Here is a 20,755-nt window from a genome sequence, read left to right on the forward strand (position 1 = left end):
GACACCAGGGAATAGTAGGTATTAATCATAATAATTGCTATCATTTGTTGTGCAGTGATTATCTCATTAGTTCCTCATAATAATTCTAAAGGAGGCAATATTATTTCTATTTTTACAGATGAAGATGCACAGAGTATGCTTAGTAAACTTAAGGTTCCCACAATTTGCAGCAGCCCTGGGGCTGAAACCCAGTCTGAGTCTAAAGCTGGAGCTCTAATCACCTCTACATGACGCCTCCCAATAACATGTTTCTCGGTCAGGACAAGAGGGCTGGAGCAAGTTATATCATTCATTCACTCACTCATCTGTTTATTCATCCAGCCAAGAGTGTAGTGTGTGTCTACCACGCAGGCAGCACCGTGGAAGGTACTGGAGATAAAGAGGTATAACAGCACCTGCTTTCAAGGATCCCATGGATTAGAATGAGACCATGTCTTTGCTATTGCAGATGAAACTTATTACAGAGTGAGCAAACTTAGGGGGGCTGGGATGTCTGTGTATTTTTCTTGCCCAAAATATTTGAATCAATGCAGCATCTACCAAATATGATTTTTCTATAAAAGCCAAACTGAGGTGGTGTTGGACAAAGGCCACTTGACTTATCCTTTTTGGGAGACTATGAATCTGGCAGACACTGTCCCTACTACGCCCATGTTCTCTAGGACTTCCTTACCAAGTCCATGCATTCAGCTGCCTTCCAGTAGCCTGTGAACACTTCCTAGGAAGCCTGCTCTGCCTGGGTGCTCACTGGGGGTTGGAAGTGCCAGGGAATGAACAACTCCCCTCTAACGACCGCATGTATTAGTTTCCTATTGCTGCTGTAACAAATTGCCACAAACCTAGCATCTTAAAATAACACACATATATTGTCTTACATTTTGGGAGGTCAGAAATCCAAAGTAATTGCTCTAAAATCAAGGTGTTGGTGGTTGTGCTCCTTTCTGGAGAGGAGCATCCCTTTCCCTGCCTTTCCCAGCTTCTAGAGGCTGCCCACATTGGCTGGCTCGTGGGCCGCTTCCACCTACAAAGCCAGAAAGGGCTGGTGGAGTCCTTCTCATGTCTCGTCACTCGGACACCGCATCTTCTGCCCCTGCCTTCCTCCTCCACATTTAAGGACCTTTGTGATTACACTGGGTCCACTCAGATTATCCAGGATAGTCTCTTTATGGTAAGGTCAGATGATTAGCAACCATAATTCCATCTGCTACCTTAATTCTCCCTTGCCACAGAAGGCAACATATTCCCAGGTCCATGGGATTAGAATGTGGACATTTTGGGGAGTGGTCATTAGTCTGCCTACTACACCATGGCTCCCTCTCCCCTCAGGTAAAGTAACTCCAAGGTGAGTGTTCTACACGGACTACAGAGTTCCCCAGGGGATTAAGCTCTGGTCATCCACACTGGTCTCTGTCTTGACAACACACCCTTTACTTCCTCTGTGTCACTTTCTTAGTGTTTCCCTGGGTCACCTCTCAAATATGCTACTTGTACTAGAATGCTTGCAGAATGCTTCTGGGTCAGCTTCTGGGGAGAACCAGAAATAAGAGAGTGAACAAACCCATGTCAGGGACAAAGCCATAATCTGCAAATTGGGACAAACAGCCTCTGGTCGCCTCAGGTATTTATCTGTGAACTCCCCAAAGAAGGACAGATTAGATGTGTTGGGACCTGTGGTGGACATAGAGGCCCCTGATGAGAAGGTCAGTGCTGAGACCATGGTCTGGAAAGACCTCATGGAGAAGCTGGGCAGGCAAGGAACTGGTGGATGTTGGATCCTGGAGCCTGGAGAGAGGGAACCTATGCCCCAGAGTTTGCCAGGAAGCATTCCTGGTGAGTAGCTGCCTGCAAGCATTGAAAACCACAGACACACTGTCTCTCCTTATCAGATTTGTTGTCAACTCTCTGTTTTGCCTGTGTAGACTTGGTTATAGAGAACTGTTCTGTGTTTTTCCCCCAGGGAACTTTATGTCTGGGGTCTTGAGCTGTATAAGCCATGTCTGACTTTCAACCTTCACAACTGCATTCGATGACACAAAAGTGAGACATACTTGCCGAACAGCTGGGTCCAAATACGTTGTCATCAGTGCAGGTTTCACAGGCTGTTCCGCCAAATCCTTCCTGCAGGACACCCCAGGGAGAGGACGTTAGACCCAAGCGATCTGCGCTGCCCACAAAGCCCTTGGATTTCTAACTGACTTGTCTGGTCAGCGTTTGTTTCTCAAGTGTTATCTTCCCTCTGTGCCTGTCCTGAAACTCCTTCTTTCTCTGTCTTTCTTCGTTTCTCTTTTTGTGTTATAATTTGTACATTCATCCCTGCATCAGTGATTACTAAGGGTCTGGAGCTCTTCAGAAAAGCTGCTTCGTTAGTCCAAAGATACAGAGAGCAAGTACTGATGGCTAAATCATAATTCCACCCAAGGGTGAAATGAAAACGCTTTCAGTTTTGCATTTCTGAAGACAATTGAGCTCAGTCCTTTTCAGAAGGATTTCTTTGTATGTCTAAGGCTTGAAGCTTGCAAAAGTCCCTTTCATGGGACAGCAAAGAAATGCCTCAATTGGCAGACCCAGTGCTCAAGTGTGGATGCTGAGGACAGCTCCGAAGACTAGTCTGTTAATAACGGTGATTTTTAACAGTAACAATGACAAATTTCTGTAGCCCTGTATGGTTTCACAAAGTATCTTCATATACATGATCTCATCTCACTTTTTCAACAAGTATAATCGCATAGGTATTATTAGACTCATTTTACAGATGAATACACCTAAGGCTTAAACTCATTTTACAGATGGATACACTCAAAGGTCCCCCAGCCTCTAACATGTCATTTTGTTGCACACTGCATCTTTTTTTTTTTTTTTACTAATATCTCTACTTCTTAGAGTCTCCACCCAGTGTGTGTTTAAAGAGGGACCCCACAGGTAAGGAGAAAGTAGAGTCAGGGAGGAGGAGAACGAGGTTTTGAACTCACTTGGCAGGAGCAGCTTCCATTTCCTTCCATGCCATCGGCACAACTGCCCCGGCCACTGCAGGGCGCCCTTGCTCCTCCCGGGCACTCTGGGGAATCAAAGGGCAGATTCATTTGTTTGTGACTGCACAGAAGCATGCTGCAAGGATGCATCAAGCATCTACTACATGCCGGGTAGTGTGCTAGTTGCCAGGGCTAAGAAATAACTGAAGACCTTGCCTGCTTTATCTAGGGTTACATAGGGGAGGCAAGTGAATCACAGAGTAGTCAGGTGCTGTACTAGGACGCATCAGACTGGCTACCATTTCTTGAGCATTTGCTGTACACTTTACAATCATCTAATTAAATCATCTCCATTACAACCCTCAGGGGTTCCTACTGGTGCTAGTTAGCAGACGAGGAGACTGAAGTTCAGAGAGGTCACATAACTCGCCCAAAGTCTCACACTTCATAAGTCGCAAAGCCGGGGATTTAGCTCCGCCCTTAGCATGACTCTAAAGCCAGGCCAATTAATCAGTGTGCTAGGCAGGGTATTGAGGGAGCCCAGGGAAGGGAGCTACTGATACTGCCTTGGGGAGTCAAGGAGACATCCCTGAGGAGGAGTCATTTAAGCTGGGGTTTTGAAGGCTCAATAGGAGTTGGCCATACTTAAAAGGGAAGAGCATTTCAGGAAGAGGGAACAGCAAGTACAAAGTCTTAGAGTTGTAAGAGGGCAGGACCTGTTCTGGGAATGATAGAAAGTTTGGCAGGGTTGGAACTTGGGAGTTGGGGGGAGGGTATGGGGAAATGGTAGTTGATGAGGAATAATAGATTGGCTGGGGCCAATTAATGAAGTACTTTGTGTGGCAAGCAAAGGAATTTAGTTTTCACTCAGAAGCTAATTCCAAACAAGCATCAGTTTGCACGTTTGGGTTGTGCTAGACCTGAATCAGAATGTTTATAGACATTTATTAGAGGATTTCACAGTCATTCACTAAACATTCAGGGAATACCTACCATGTGCCAAGCTTTATATTACACATTGGGGTGAAGGGACATTTAGCTAGAAAGTCAGATATTAAATGTCCAAAATTAAATACAAGATTTAAAGTAAAGGAAAAGGGTTTAAGGTACTGCTGTGATGAGGATGAAAAAAATGTTGGTTTTTTTTTTTCTTTCTATATTTGCTGTTGTTCTACACTTTGAGTGCTGAGTTGACATGGATTTAATGCTGGTTTGGTTGAGTTCTGATTGTTAAAATGAGGGATCTGGACTAGCAAACACCAAGCAGAAATCATGCAATGGTCATGAATTGTGTTTGTGTGAATGAGGCAGGATCAAATGTTATCCCAAATTAAAGTTAGCAAGGCAAATGCTTTCCAAAAAGTAGCTAATGATATGGAGTTCTAGATAATAATAAAGGATTCAAAGCAATACCCTGAAGTTAAGTCCCAGTTTTAGCCCCATTTTCTAGATGAGGCAACTAAGGCACAGAGTAGAGTGACCCGGCCAAAGTCAGCCAGCTGGTGAGGATAATGAGAGACTCACTTACCCCTCCTCTACCAGAAGCATCCAACCTTCCCACCCTCCCTCCCCTCCTACCACCTTGGACAAAGACCTTTGTCCAAAGTGCCCCTGTGCCATGAACTTAGTGTCATATATCTCCTGAGAAATGCAGAATCTGAGTCAACCACAGGGCTAGATCACACAGTTTGAGCCTTTCCACAGCGGTGGCAGAGCCGGGCTTCCAACCCTGGTAGGTGCTCCAGAGTCAACTACATTGGTCATCGTTGTGCTTTATCCACACCCAGCACCACTCCAGACCAGAATCCCAGCACAGATGCAGACACGGTTATGAAGTGAGTAAAGGAGAAGACATGCTGACGTGTAGCTACTGTTCATAAATCACTTAGAAAACCAGTACGTTGGTTTGGGCTGTTCTCACCAGCGATAGGGTAGTGGCTACACAAGATGAAATGCTGTCAGGAAAAAAACCCAGATTTTTCAATCAGAGTGCTCTGGGTTTGAATCCCAGCACAACTCTTTGCTAGCTGTATCTCTTTGGGAAAGTCGATGCCTGGCTCTGAGATTTGGTTCAAGCATCTTCCTGGCAGGTTGTGGTAGGGACTGGAAATATTAGGTGCCCAAGAAATGGTGGTAGTGAGTACTTAGAGTGGATACTCTCCTTCCTCTCCAGTTTCTGTTCTTTCAGGCTGGCCTAGTAACAGATAACAACACTCAGGAAAGAAATGATCGGGCACCTGTTTGAATCAGGACCATGGAAGGTCCTGGGTGTACAGGGTGAGCACACAGACCTGGTCCCTGTTTCCACGGTCCTGCCAGCCCAGTGTGGAAAGAGTCATGGATTAACAGAGCATCAGATAAATACTGGCTTACACACCAGGAGAGAGGTTGTCCAGGGAAGAGACCTAGAGCTCTGATCACTCTACTGGAGGGCACCAACACTGACCGCAAACCACTAATCCTGCATGGCCCGGGTCCCTGAGATCTGGGCTCAACAGAAGGCAACAGCTGGATCACTAAGGAAGGGGCTGGTTAAAGAGTGTGGTCTTTAGCTTTAAAAAGGCATCAGTAGGGAGGGTGGGAGGGAGGGAGACGCAAGAGGGAGGAGATATGGGGATACATGTATGTGTATAACGGATTCACTTTGTTATAAAGCAGAAACTAACACACTATTGTAAAGCAATTATACTTCAATAAAGATGTTTAAAAAAAAGGCATCAGGAGGCAAGGATGAAGAGGGCCTAATCAAGCAGGTGCCAGGTACACCTTTGAAGCTCATCTGAAAACCAGCTGACCCACTTGAATTCATGATACTAAGCAAGGGGTGCTAAGGGGATACTAAGCAATGGGCTGTCAAACAGTTCTTCTCCCATTGCCTGTTGCTATGGGGCCCTTCTTGGGATAAGATGGTATTTTGGGAACCAGGCCCAGCTCTGGGCAGAGCCAGGATAGAGGTGATAGCTCTGCCACTGTTGCTCTCTCTTGACCCCCGTGCCTCTCCCTAGGGCAGGTGTTCAAGGTGCCTCTGGATGACCCCCAGCTTGCCTTCAGGGCTGGCTCAGAAGAGAGCACAGGGCCTCCTCCACCCCACGACACAGTCACCAGTGCCACCTTGCAGACATGCTCTCCCAGGCCTTTTCACTTTTGTAGGCAATGACGCCTGAACCCCAGGCTCCTCCCAACACATTCCATCCAACAGTCTCCTCCAGGCCTGGAGCCAACACCCCTCCCTTCCCTTCTGTCCAGCCCAAGCTGAACGCCATGTGCTGCCCCCCAGTGCCCTCCCCTCCACACTCTGCCTGTGCCTGTCCGCCCTCAAAGTGGTTCTCCCCGACCCCGTCTCTGAGGCAGATTCAACTTTTCCATCCTCTGGGTGTCCCTTCTCCTTGGCTCATCCCTTGTGACGACATATAGAGCAGAAAATGGGGGCAGAGTCATCCACTGTGGATGTAACTAGATTCTAGGCTACAGGCTGATTGCAGAGGAATTGGGGAGTTTCCCCTCATCCCAGCCCCCAAGAGTGTGACATTGTATCCAGGAAGTCTGGGCCTCCTTTTTTCCTTAGGGGATGGTGAGCAATCCTTTCTTTTTAAACATGTAGGCAAGTGTTCCTCTAAGGGTGACTGTGATGGAGTGGTTACAAAGGCGGATTCCGAAGACCCTCCTCTCCCCAGGAATAGTAGCTGTGAAAGTGCACCTCTCAGGGCATAATTTCCCTGAAATCCACCACCCTCTTCATGAAGCCACACTTTGCACTTCCAGCCAGTGGCTGAGCACAGCAGGGATACCAGGGCAGGCCCATTCTCACAAGACAGAGGACCCCTTCTGTTGAGTGACTTTGGCTGATGGAGGACTTGCAGCTTTACCAAATTTTCTTAGAACTACATGTAGTCTAAGACTTTTCCATCCAACCTTTCTTGGTTCTCTCTCTCACAAGGGTTAGCGCTCCATCCTTGGCTGATGGCTCTCCCTACTTCTCCTGGCTTCTTTCTCATTTTCCCTTGCAGGCACTTCTTTTAATTAATCTCGCATCTCTAGCCCTACCTTGGCACGTGCTTTTAGAGGACGTAGGCTAATACACCAGGGCATAGAGAGGCTTTGTGCAAATTGGAAAAAGCCTTCCCTACCCCAACTGCCCTTGTAGATATATCCCCATAGACACTAGACTTGGCAAGCAGATGAAACTAAAATCAAGACGTGGCCCTACCTGAGGGTGGACCAGGCCCACACCAGAGTGCATGGCTTGGTGAACCAAGCATGGGCTGGATTTCAGTCCAGACTCACCCTGTTGGCCAATAATAACCTGTTGCAACTTTATGCAAAGTCTGGCACTTCACACCCACTGAATGAGGAACTCTGAGTGTAAGACCCAGGAATATGCATTTTAACAGGCTTGACAGTAATTCTACTGCACAGTGTTGTTTGAGAACTGCTGGGTATGCTGTAGGAATTAATGCGAATGGTCCCCGACAGGGAGGCTGTGAAGGTGCTTCTTAGGCTGCTGGGAGGTGATAAGCTGATGGGCCTTTGTATGGGGATGGTTGTGTGGTGCCTGGGCTGGGCACTAGGCAGGGCCCTTGGTGCTTCAGCAAGGTCCTGCTATGAATGAGCTTAGTGAGGAGGGAGTGCCTGGACACTTAAGTGGACCAAGACTTACTTCAGAGGAAAGTGCAGCACTGGGCAGCTGGTGGAAGGCCAGAGTCCTGCCCTCATGGAGCTTACATTCTAGATTTCAATGAACACTGGGGACACAAGATCAAAAAGATAGACTCTGTGACTTCAGGAAGCTTACAGTCTAACTCCTTCATTTAGAAATTATTTTTCATCAGGAAATAGCAGGAATGAGGGAGGGGACATCACTACAAATCTTAGAGACATTAAAAGGATAATAAGCGGATATTATGAACAACTTTATGCCAATAAACTTGATGAAGTAGATGAGGTGAATAAATTTATTTTTATTTATTTATTTATTTATTTATTAGAGGCATCTTGTTATTTTTATTTTTTCAAGAAACTTGTTTTACTATTGAGGTATTACAAGAGAATAAATTTATTGTTCCAAACTACCAAAGATCATTCAAGAGAAAACTGATAACCTGAATATCCTTATATTGATTTAAGAAGTTGAATTTGAAGTTAAAATCCCCCCACAAAGAAAACTTCATGCCAGTGGCTTCACTGGTCAATACTACCTCACACTTAAGGAAGAAATTATATCAGTTGTATAAAAACTAGGAAACTGAAGAAGAGAGAACACTTCCCAGCTCCTTCTATCTGGAGAGCATTTTTACTCTGACTCTAAAACCTGACAAATACATTACAAGAAAAGAAAACTACAGACCAACATCCCTAAGGAGCATAGATTTAAAATTCTTTAAAAATCTAAAACAACAATTAAAAATCAAAAAATTCTTAAACAAAATTTTGCCCACTGAATCCAACGATATACAAAACAGATAATACATCATGGTCAGTGCAATAAGGTAAGAAAAAGATTCAAAATGGATACAGATTGGAAAGAAGAAATAAAAACTGTGGATTCTCAGACAACATGATTTTCGACACAGAAAATTCAAAAGAATCTCCCAAAATTCATTAGAACTAATACATGAATTTATAAGTTCTCAGGATACAAGGTCAACATACAAAAATCAATTACATTTCTATAAACTAACAGGGAACAGCTGGTGACTGGAATAAAAATATATAATTAAACGTAATACCAAAGCCATGAAGAGCTTAGGTGGGAATATTACAACAATTGTGCAAAACCTGTAAGCTGAAATCTAGCAAACACTGACAAAAAATAAAAGAAGTCCTAAGTGAATGGGGATATACTGTGGTTATAGATTAAAAGAGTCAATATTTTATGTTGTCCCTAAACTGGTCTATAGATTCACTGTAATTCCAGTTAAAATCCTAGCAGACTTTTGTGGGTAGAAATTGATAAACTGATGCTAAACTTTATATGGAAAAGTAAAAGAACTAGAGTAACCAAGATAATTTTGAAAATGACCAGGTTGGAAGACTTATACTACTTAATTTCAAGACTAACTGTAAAGCTATAGTAATCAAGACAGTGTGGTAAGGTGAAGGGACAGACATATAGATCAATGGAACAGAATAGAGAGTCCAGAAAGAGACCCACTCATTGATGGTCAATTGATTGTCTACAATGGTCCAAAGGCAATTCAATTGAGAGAGCATAGCTTTTTCAAGAAATGATGCTGGAATTACTGGATATCTTATATGTAAAGAAATGAACCTTGATTCAGACCATGAGTCGCATATAAAGTTAACTTAAAATGGATGGTAGACCTACACGTAATGCCTAAAACTGTAAAGCTTCTAGAAGAAAATATAGAAGAAAGGCTTTGTGACATTAGATTAGGCAAAGATTTCTAGATGTGATACAAAAAGCAACATCTAGAGAAGAAACATTGAAATATTTGACCTCACTAAAATTAAGAATGTTTGCTCTTCAAAAGGCACTCTTTATTTTATTTTATTTTATTTTTCTTTTTGCGGTATGCGGGCCTCTTACTGTTGTGGCCTCTCCCGTTGCGGAGCACAGGCTCCGGACGCGCAGGCCCAGCGGCCATGGCTCACGGGCCCAGCCGCTCCGCGACATATGGGATCCTCCCAGACCGGGGCACGAACCCGTATCCCCTGCATCGGCAGGCGGACTCTTAACCACTGTGCCACCAGGGAGGCCCAAAAGGCACTCTTTAGAGAGTGAAAAGACAAGCCACAGACTTTGAGAAAATATTTACAAATCACATATCAAATAAAGGACTTGGATCTCAAATACTTAAAGAACTCTCAAAACTCAGTTGTAAGAAAACAATCTGAATGATGTATGAATAGCAAATAAGCACATGAACCATGCAAGTTAAAATGAGCTGCAATAAAATGCTACTATACACCTATCAGAATGGCTGAAATTAAAAAAAAAATCTGATTATACCAAGTACTACCAAGGATACTGAACAACTGGAACTTTCATACATTGTTGGTAGGAATGAAAAAATGATGCACACACTTTGGAAAACATCTTGGCAGTTCTTATAAAGTTAAAGTACATTCACTATACAATCCAAGACTCCCACTTCTAAGTATTTACTCAAGTGAAATGAAAACTTATGTTCACATTAAAACCTGTACATGAATGTCCATAGCAGCTTTATTCTTGCACCAAATTGGAAACCCAAATATCTTTCAGCTGGTGAATAGATAAACTGGGTAGAACCACATAATGGTGGACTGTAAAACATTGTAAAGGAATGAACTGCTGATACATGTAACAACATGGACGAATCTCAGATGCATTATGCCGTGGGAGAGAAGCCAGATTCACAAAGGTCCATACTGTAGGATTCTGATTATAGGACACAAAGGCATAATGATAGGCACAGAAAACAGATCAGTATTTGCCAGGGGTTGGGAGTTCGGGGAGGACTTGACCACAAAGGGAATTTGGGGGGATGACCTAACTGTTCTCTATCTTAATTGTGGTGCTTGTTACACAACTGTTTAGGGTTGTAAAAAGCTCATATAACTGTCCACCAAAAAGGGTGAATTTTACTGTATGTAAATTATGACTTAAGAATAAATGAAAAAAATCCATTAGCAGATTATGTGCTTCAATGATAGATTTGGAAAAGGTGGTCAATGTCCCTATAAATAATTAAACTTACTTCTATGTAGACCTCAGGGGTGTCCATTTCCATAGTTTATACTCACTGGAAAGGAAAACAAACTAGGACACTAGAATCAGAAACGGGTGTTTTTAAACACGTGGTAAGGTATACAAATTCCTACCTTCAATCTCTAAATCTTTTCATTTGAATACTTTAGCACAGTTGTAAGAAAATCAATGTTCTAGAAGTGTTTCTTCAGGTCCAAATAACCATTTAGCAAACCATTGGGCCAGATGTTGGTCTTAGAAAGACCAGTATGACTTGTTTTTCCTTTCTGTGCTGTCCTTGTTTGTTATTATTATTGTTGTTGTTATTGTTAGCAATCTAGACCCTGGGTGGAATGCCAAGAACATTGCACATATTATCTCAGTATATTTAATCTCCACAACTGTGAACTATTAACCTTCACCCTGTGAAGTGGTTATTTTCACCATTTTATGTATGAGGACACTGCGGCATAGATAGGTCACACAGGGCCATTGGGCTCAGAGATGACGATTCCCATTCAGCCCTGTCTGACTTTAAAGGCTTGTAATTGTGCTTCTCTGTATGGATAATTATTTTATATAATTATAAATATATATAATTATATATAAATTATATATTTATATATATAACTATTTAAAATGGCTCAAGTGTTTTATAAGCCATTCATTTAATTAATTAATTCAATATTCATTAAGTGCCTAGAATCATCTTCAAAGCTGGCAACGTTTTCTCTGTTTATTCACAAGAAAGTGAAGGTTTAGATGGGACCGAAAGGGGCTTGCCTGCCTCTCGCTGTGGGCGGGCAGGGGCTGATGAGGCAGCCTCTGGGCTTCGGGCTTATTTCTCAAGAGGTGCCCCAATGCCTCCTTCTCTGAAATGAGCAGCCTGCTCCCTTCAGGGCCCATCGGGTGTCTGCCCATTGTGAATTTGCTGTCTCCTGGGGTTTTCCTCAGCCTTAACATCACATACGCTGCAGGGGATGTGAGGCTTTCTCTGCAGCGTGTTCCTCTTTCTGGCCAGGCCTCTCTACCAGTGGCTTGTGAGTCAGCAGGCTAAAGGGCAAAGTGAATGCTTACTGTTATGGACTGAATACTTATGCCCCCCAAATCCGTATGCTAATGCCCTGATGTCCAGTGTGATGACATTTGGAGGTGAGGCCTTTGGGACGTCATTAAGTTTAAACGCGATCATGAGGGTGGGGACCCCGTGATGGGACTAGAGCTCTTATGAGAGAAAGAGGGACCGGAGCTCTCTCTCTGACACTTGAGGACATAGAGAGAAGGCAACTGTCCACAAGCCAGGAAGAGGGCCCGCAACAGGAAGTGGACCTGCTGGCACCTTGACCTTGGACTTCCCAGTCCTCAGAACTATGAGAAATACATGTCTGTTGTTACGATATTCTGTTATAGCAGCTTTAGTGGACTAAGCCCCTACTGTCCCCACGTTCCTGGAGGGGTAGGCCTTTGCTTTGACCTGAGGCATCAGGGTGACCCATGGGGTCCACGGAAAGGCAGACAGTGGTGCAAAGAAAAATAATAAACCCAAGGGATCATAAGCTACATAAAAAATGAGATGCACAGAAATGTCCTTACCAAACTGAGTAGGGAGAGAGTTATCAGCTCAATAATAGATGGAGAGGATTTGTTGAGCATTTACTATTTCTAAGCAGTTTGCATGCATGGTCTCATTCTGACAACAACCGTATGGAAAGCCACCATTCTCGTCCTCCTCCCTAGGTTATAGATAAGAAAACGGAGGCTCAGAGAGGTGAGGAACTTGCCCAAGGTCACAGGGTTGGTAACCGTTGCAACTACCATCGTGATCAGGCCTGACTCAAGATTTTGAGTCCTTAACACTAAGCCAGGCTATACAAGATCAGTCCCTTAGAATATAAAACCAATCCAAGACACACCTCCTGAAGTAAAGAGGCCAGCCAGTGATCTGAGCACCACAAAAGACAGAAATGGTAAGTAGCATATTCTGAATGCCTACCATCTGCCAGGCGCATCCTAGGTTCTTTACAGGTACTAGTTCACTCAATCCTCAGCACCGCCTTTGGAGGTAGTCCTATCAGCATCACCATCTCCATTTTACACATGAGAAAACGGAGACTGAAAGATTGGTTTACCAGATAAAATACAGGATGCCAGTTAAATTTCAACTGCAGATAAACAATGAATAAATGTTTAGAATAAGCATGTCCCAAAGACTGTAAGCATATTTGTTGCTTATCTGCAATTGATTTAACTGGGTATCCTTCATTGTTATTTGCTAAAGCTGGCAACTGGGCAGGGAGGGGAAGTAACTTGCAAGGTCCCAGAAGGAGAATGTGGTAAAGCTGAGAATGGAAGCCAGGCAATCTAATTTCAGGGTCTACAATCTTACTGTAAAACCACACTGCCCCTCAGGGCTAGACTGGAGCTAGGGGGAACTCAGGTGTCACGGAATCAACTCCAGACAGTGACAGGCACCCAGCTAATGGAAGCAAGTTTGCCAGGAGCAGGCTCGTGGCGGGGCAGGCTGCCTTCTCAGCAGTTGACTTGGCCACACAACCAGGTATCTGGGTAAGGAGACAGGGACAGGTTGGAGCTGGGGCTCTGCAGTGAGATGGTCCTTGTTTCCTATTCTGCTCTGCACTTATTAGCTGGCTCTCGTTGGCGAGCTGCAAAACCTCTCAAAGCCCCAGAGTCCTCACCTGGACTCTCAGGTGTGACTGTTTCTCCTCATCTGCTTTTGTGTCCCTCTCCCTCATCAGTGTGTGAGCTCCTTGGGGTTTACGGACTGGGCTTGTCATATAGCTGATTATGCGCAGCAAGCAGTAGGGGCTCGAGAAATGCTCGATCTTTATGAGTTGGCCAAGCCTGGAAGGAACTTTAGAAAAAAGATAGCAGGAATGTGAGAGTATGGAGAGTCCTTCACTTGTTGTCCTAGATTGAATGCTTTAACAATTTATGAAAACCACTTGTTCAGTTTTAAAGTAAAAATTTTAAAGTCAAAGTGTACATTTCTTTCCTGCTTCTCAAATCATTTTCTATCACCTCAGGTCCCCATCAGGCAAAAAAGATGGTAACAACTGACATTCTCAGCAACCACACTTGAAAGAGCTCTTCCAGAATTTGTTCTAAGGGCACGTTTCTAAGGCCTGGTGGAGGGCTCAAGCGTCTGATAAGGCTGTTTTCAATAATTATCACACTTCCCTTTGGTCACTGCTACTCTGGGGGTCTCTTGCATCGTGACTTTGCTCACGCAGGAGGCTTACCCCTGACTAGCTGTCAGCAAATCATCAGCTGTTCTGTTCCTTTAAAGGCAGATAATGAACTTCCTGGCCAGGAAGAGGCCAGGGACCTCCCTGTAACTTTATCTCCCAGGAACTCCAGAAGTGGCTACTAGTGTCACCACCTTTGTTTCAAAGCCTGGTGCACAGGGCCAGGCAGAGACTATGTCCTGGTTTTTAAAAATGGTAAATATTCCATTGATAGCTCTGGTTGGAATTGTCTGCCTGGGAAACCGTTGTGAAAATAGGCTCCTCACGTGAACTCAGCACTATTTGTCGCTCAGAGCCAAAAAAGAGACGCCTCACAGAGTGGTTTCAAATCCATTTGGTCCATTTTTTGCAACCCAGGCAATGAACGGCAGAGAACATACAAGAGGAAAGAAAAAGAGGTCTGAAAATGCAAATAACATGATGCAAAAAAATATATGTGCATAATTTGATGACACTGACCTCACAAAGCATCAAGACCATTTCCCTCTGAAACAATCAGATTGCTTTGGCCACAGTCAAGTTTCTGTGTAACCCTCCACCCACATTCTTTTTCCATTACTCTGAGTTTTTGCACAGATCTGTTACTGTTCACCGTGGGATAATAAAGAACTGGGATGTTCAAATTTTAAAAAAGTATTTCTGGGCTTCCCTGGTGGTGCAGTGGTTGAGAGTCCGTCTGCCGATGCAGGGGACACGGGTTCGTGCCCTGGTCCGGGAGGATCCCACATGCCGCGGAGCGGCTGGGCCCGTGAGCCATGGCTGCTGAGCCTGCGCGTCCGGAGCCTGTGCTCCACAACGGGAGAGGCCACAGCAGTGAGAGGCCCACGTACCGGAAAAAAAAAAAAAAAAAGTATTTCCTCTGAAACAGAATATTGGTTGTTCAAATGTGATTTAAGTGTCAAGGTTAAAAATATGTTTCTGTGCTAATAAACCACATATGAGACTCCCATATGCAGATCTGACAAAGCTGTACAAGTTTTAATGAGGGAAAAGCAAGTTAAACCTGAGTAGAAACACCTTCCTTACATCAGGATGACATATTTTTTTCCTCAGGTGAGAATCCATGCCTTATTCCTAATTTTAGAAGATAAGTAATGTTTTTCATTGTGCTTTTCTTTGGTTTCTAAGTTTTCAGAATTGATCGTCCAGTTTTCTGGTTTTGAATAAGGTACTGTTAAAATAATTTAAAAAGTAACCCAGAGGTGTTAAGTGTGAATGTCTTTGTCAATGCATCAAAAAGGAAGTGGATTCTGCCCTTGACTTGGAAAGAAGGCTATTCCAGAGCTTGTGCTTCCTCCAAAAGAAAGATGAACATACGTCAGCAGCTCCAAAATGGGCTTATCCTTGCAGAAATGTAAAGCGATAGCCAAGATCTCACTTGTCATCACCACAAAATGGGAGAAGTGAAATACATGGCAGAGTAGAGTATTTATCTCTTTCCTGAGCCAAAGGAAGGAAGTCTTTTGAGACATTTAGTATGTTTGGGAGATGAAGATAAAGGGACGTGCCCTTTTGCCCCAATGAGAGGACAGCCTTGGTTTTCACGTTTTGCTTCTCTGGCCTGGAGACCTTTCACAAGGAAAGGCCTGAACATTCAAGGAATCCTGCAGACTCCTTTGACTGTAGGGGTGAGTAGTGCACAGTTTTTGCATAGCCCAGTGTGATGCATGAAACCCACTGAAGATCCTGAATCCCGTTGGCTGCGCCTATTTTTTCGAGTAATCCACTGTTTAAGAAGGGCTCAGGGAAAGGGAGTCACTTTATTCGCCTTTCATGATCAGAGGTCTGTTTTGATTGTGATTCGCTCATTCATTTATTCATAAAATGTCTACAGAGTGCCTTCTTTATGTTACAGACTCTGCTAAGTACTTTCCTCTATATTGAGGTTTTAAAATCCCTCCTAGAGGGCTTCCCTGGTGGCGCAGTGGTTGAGAGTCCACCTGCCGATGCAGGGGACACAGGTTCGTGCCCTGGTCCGGGAGGATCCCACGTGCCGCGGAGCGGCTGGGCCCGTGAGCCATGGCCGCTGGCCCTGCGCGTCTGGAGCCTGTGCTCCACAATGGGAGAGGCCACAACAGTGAGAGGCCCGTGTACCGCAAAAAAAAAAAAAAAAAAATTCCCTCCTAGAGTTTTGTAGAGTAGGACTTTTTACCCGCATTTGACAGCTAAGGAGACTTGGAGAAGCAGCAAGTCATTCTGTCATTCGCTACGCTGGATGTGCTCACTTTCATTACTGCGTCTTAGACAAAGCCTTTTCTTGTCTACGCTGTGTCTAATTAACTTAAGATCACATTAGTTTCCATGGTTTAGAAAGAGAAAAGCAAATAAAAAATTCAATTTTATCCTGATGGCTATATGAACTGGATGTGACCATGACCCTATTTGATGCTAAAAAATTTCGTGAACTCTGGGTTAATTGCTTGATTCTGATGTGACAAATGCTTTGAAACATGAAGTGCCAATGTGCTGGGGTGAAACAGAGCAGAGTGGTTAACACAGAAGGGCCAGGGTATCCTAAACCCCAAACCTTGACCTTTCCAGGGTAAGGAGCATAATCCAGACATTGACAGGGAAGGCTGAAGGGACCTACCAATCGAAAGAGAAATTGGAATGCTCAACATCGCTAATCATCAGGGAAATGCAAATCAAAACCACAATGAGATGTCACCTCACACATGCCAGAACGGCTATCACCAAAAAAAACACAGATAACAAATGTTGGCAAGGATGTGGTGAAAAGGAAACCTTCGTACACTGTTGGTGGGAATGTAAATTTGTGTAGCCACTGTGGAAAACTGTATGGAGGTCCCTCAAAAAAAAAATAAAAACAGAACTACCATATGATCCAGCAATTCCACTCCTGGGCATATGTCTGGGAAAAACAAAAACACTAATTCGAAAAAGACATGCACCCCAATATTCATATCAGCATTATTTACAATTACCAAGATATGAAAGCAATCTAAGTATCCATCAACAGATGACTGCATAAAGAAGATGTGGTGTGTGTGTATATATATATATATATATATATATATATATATACACACACACACAATGGAATATGACTCAGCCATAAAAAAAGAATGAAATTTTGCCATTTGCAACAACATGGATGAACTTGGAGGGTATTATGCTCAGCGAAATAAGTCAGACAGAGAAAAACAAATACTGCAAGGTATCACTTATATGTGGAGTCTAAAAAATACAACAAACTAGTGAATATAAGCAACCTCACAGATATAGAGAATAAACTAGTGGTTACCAGTGGGGGAGAAGAAAGGGGGGAGGGGCAATATTGGGGTAGGAGATTAAGAGGTACAAACTATTAGGTATAAAATAAGTTACAATGATATATTGTACAACACAGGGAACACAGCCAGTATTTTATAACTATAAGTGGAGTGTAACCTTTAAAAATTGTGAATCACTATATTGTATACCTGTAACATATAATACTGTACAGCAGCTATACCTCAATTTAAAAAAATGGGGGGCTTCCAGGGTGGCACAGTAGTTAAAAATCCACCTGCCAGTGCAGGGGACACAGGTTTGAGCCCTGGTCCGGGAAGATCCCACATGTCGTGAAGCAACTAAGCCCATGTGCCACAACTACTGAGCCTGTGCTCTAGAGCCCACGAGCCACAACTACTGAGCCCAAGCACCACATCTACTGAAGCCCATGCACTCTAGAGCCCGCGCACCACAACGAAGAGTAGCCCCCACTTGCCGCAACTAGAGAATGCCCATGCACAGCAACGAAGACCCAACACAGCCAAAAATAATAAATAAAAATAAATTTATATAAAAAATAATAAAAAATTTTTAAAATGGGAAAAAATAAAATACAAAATACAGAAAAAAAGAGAAATTAGAAATACATTGGGGACTCTACCTCTCTCTCTCTCTCTCTTTTTTTTTTTTAAGACAAGTTCTGCTCCAGGCAGTGGGACAGAGTAGAAAGAGAGCAGGCTTTGGTGCCAGGAAGCCCCGAACTTGAACTTGCTTCACTTACCAGCCCGAAGGAGCCAGAGATCATCTTTAAATTAGATTCCTCATAGGAAAAATAGGGATAAAAAAATCTAACTTAAAGATTTGCTTTAAGAATTAAATCATTATATAGGCCAACTACTTCTCTATTACCTAATGTCAGCAATATGGAGTAAATGGATGCTATTATTCATTTAATCATTAGTTAAAAAAACAGGAGGAAACATTATGCATATAATGTGGGCTCAACTATTTAGAAGCCATATGGAAAAAAAAAACCAAGGAAATAAGCCAAACTACTTATAGTTTTCTATGTGCGGCAGAATACAGGTCACTATTTTTTCTTTCTTTATACCTTTCTAAACTTTACAAGCTGTGTACAATTTGCTTATGTTATTTTAACAAGAAAAACAAAGCAAAAGAGAAATAATCTCTCCCTTTAAGTATTTAGATCGTTAAGGAGATGTTTTCATTACATCTTAGAAGATGGAAAACAAATGGTCAATTCATGATTAAAACGCCTGATTTTTACTATCACTCCTGCCCCAAAAGGGATCTCACGTAATTTGCATGTCATATCAGGGACTTAGTCACTACTTGAGTGTTAACATCTTTAATCAGGATAGAAGTTCAATTTCAGCTGACAAATGCTATGCTTGACCAGAGAAGTCTAACTATACCATTGACTCAGGTTTGGCTAGTGGTTTTTCTTACAATGGAACCTGACCATTACAGAGTTTGATATTGCATCCTAAGACAAAGTTTTAGAAGAGTTAATGATTATCTTGGTTGCTAAACAATAACTACAGTCTTTGAGGTATTGTAATCAAATATCTTCTTAAAGAAAATTGTATTGAGGTTATAATAGCCCAGCAGTTTTACTTCCTCTCTATGGTCAATACTCTTTTTTATAGAAATGGATATCCTTTCAATTGTCCCCTTTTCTGACTTGTAAAGGAATTGTCTTAAAGAGAGATCTCTAAATGGAGGAAAGCAGATATCGATGTAAAAGCTGACAGGGCTAGAAAGATTTTCTACATATAGACGGAGATGGAAATTTCTAGAAAAAGATGCTAACATTCTCTTTTATCAGGCTTCCTTCCTCTTGATTTTCTGTAAAACGAGACATTGAGAACCAAATACCATCAAAGGAAAGTGTTGTGCCACTTACCCATGCAGTCTGGGCCCCAGTAGCCTGGACAGCACTGAGGCTGGAGATAGTCCTTCCTACAGATATGGCGACATCCAGGGAGAGACAGCGAGTATGTTCTGACCTCAAAGGTGTACCTTGGAGGGTAAAGAGAGGACATTAACCCATAATTAGGGCAACGCAGTGAACTCTGGGCAGCAAGATTTCCATAGATTTTTATTTAGGTCTTTATACTTGCCTATATTTTAAAGTATGTAGATTGAGCACATTTTGCTTCCTAGATAAAATAAAGCATAATCATGATTCATCCTTAATTGTAAGAAACATGAAAAAATCAGGAAAGGATGAAAATAAGGGTGAAATATCTAAAACGTTAGAAGTGAAGTTAGTAGATGAAAGAAATGATGCTAGGTTCTAGGCACATGCTAGAGGTGGGCTTCAGACTCGTCACTGAGTGTCCTAGCAGCCAATGCAAGAAGGGAAAGATCAAGAGTTTTGTGATGCACAGTACCTGGGGATTTAAAATAAACTGACCATTCAGGGTTTGCACATTTTTTGCATATACCTTAGATAGAAAATTTCTGTGAGAGGTGTTGTAATGTAGTGAGCAATATTTGCCACAGTTTTCTTGATATAATCGTGAGTTCCTTAGAACAGTTTTTGTACCAGCTGAGGAACAGTTCTGGAATAGCTAGTCTACAGAGGTTAAATGCTTGTCTATTTACAGGGATCTCTGTATGGATGACTTATTCTAGGACTTGATGTCAGTGTATCTAGAGCCATGAATATCACTTCTTACTATTGGGCTGTTAAGAATAGTGTGATGGTGAGTTCAAGGTTGTACTCCTAAACCAGTCCCTGGAATGTAGTTGATTCACCAAAGATTTACTGGCTTTATGGGCAGTCGAGTTGGAGATAGAGTTGATGATTTCTTTGAAAGGTTGAGCATATTGGCAGGGACATCTCTTCACAAACAAGGGGACAGGGGGAGCCCAAAAGAGAACCAAAATGCCCCCTCAAGAACCAGTCTTGGCATAGAAAACAAACTTATGGCTACCAAAGGGGAAAGTGGTGGGGGGGGAGGATAAATTAGGAGTTTGGGATTAACAGATACACACTACTATATATAAAGTAGATAAATAATAAGGACCCACTGTATAGCACAGGGAACTATATTCAGTATCTTGTAATAAACTATAAGGGAAAAGAACATGAAAGATAATATATATGTATATTTATAATTGAATCACTTTGCTGTACACCTGAAACTAACACAACATTGGAATTCAACTACAATTAAAAAAATTTATATAAAAAAGCCAGTCTTGGGTTTGTTTCAGCATAGCTGAAGGACAGATCAAAATTCTCAATTCTAAAACAGACAGCCTGAATGTAATAATCTTATCTGCTGTGTGTCTGGGAAGTGGGGGGAAGGTGGGGTGGGATACATAACCAAGTACACACTTCAGCCATGAAAAAAAAATCAGCATAAAAAGTTCTCAGTAAAGTCCCCATATAATTTTAACCTTGAACCCCAAAGCTTTCTGATGTACTTTCTCAGGGAATCTGGTCACACATGTGTGCCCACTTTGGTAACTAAGTGGTTAACTGCTGCATATGCTTGCTAATTCCAGGCCAGGTAATGTTGGGAAACTTCTGTTAAAAATGATGACTTGGGGTTTTAGGATAT

General features: G+C 42.7%; 1 protein-coding gene across 1 annotated transcript in view; it reads right to left on the bottom strand.

Moving 5' to 3' along the window:
• The window catches only part of STAB2 (stabilin 2), a 155,785-nt gene that overhangs the window by 130,202 nt on the left and 4,828 nt on the right, over nucleotides 1–20,755 (bottom strand). Inside the window, exons 3-5 of the mRNA XM_060112405.1 lie at nucleotides 19,087–19,202; nucleotides 2,970–3,055; nucleotides 2,049–2,118 (exon numbers count right to left, since the gene is read on the bottom strand). Of these exons, the coding sequence (XP_059968388.1) occupies nucleotides 2,049–2,118; nucleotides 2,970–3,055; nucleotides 19,087–19,202 (272 nt within the window). The remainder of the gene's footprint in view (nucleotides 1–2,048; nucleotides 2,119–2,969; nucleotides 3,056–19,086; nucleotides 19,203–20,755) is intronic.

The sequence above is a fragment of the Mesoplodon densirostris genome, chromosome 11 (assembly GCF_025265405.1).
Source record: "Mesoplodon densirostris isolate mMesDen1 chromosome 11, mMesDen1 primary haplotype, whole genome shotgun sequence".
Lineage (NCBI taxonomy): Eukaryota > Metazoa > Chordata > Mammalia > Artiodactyla > Ziphiidae > Mesoplodon > Mesoplodon densirostris.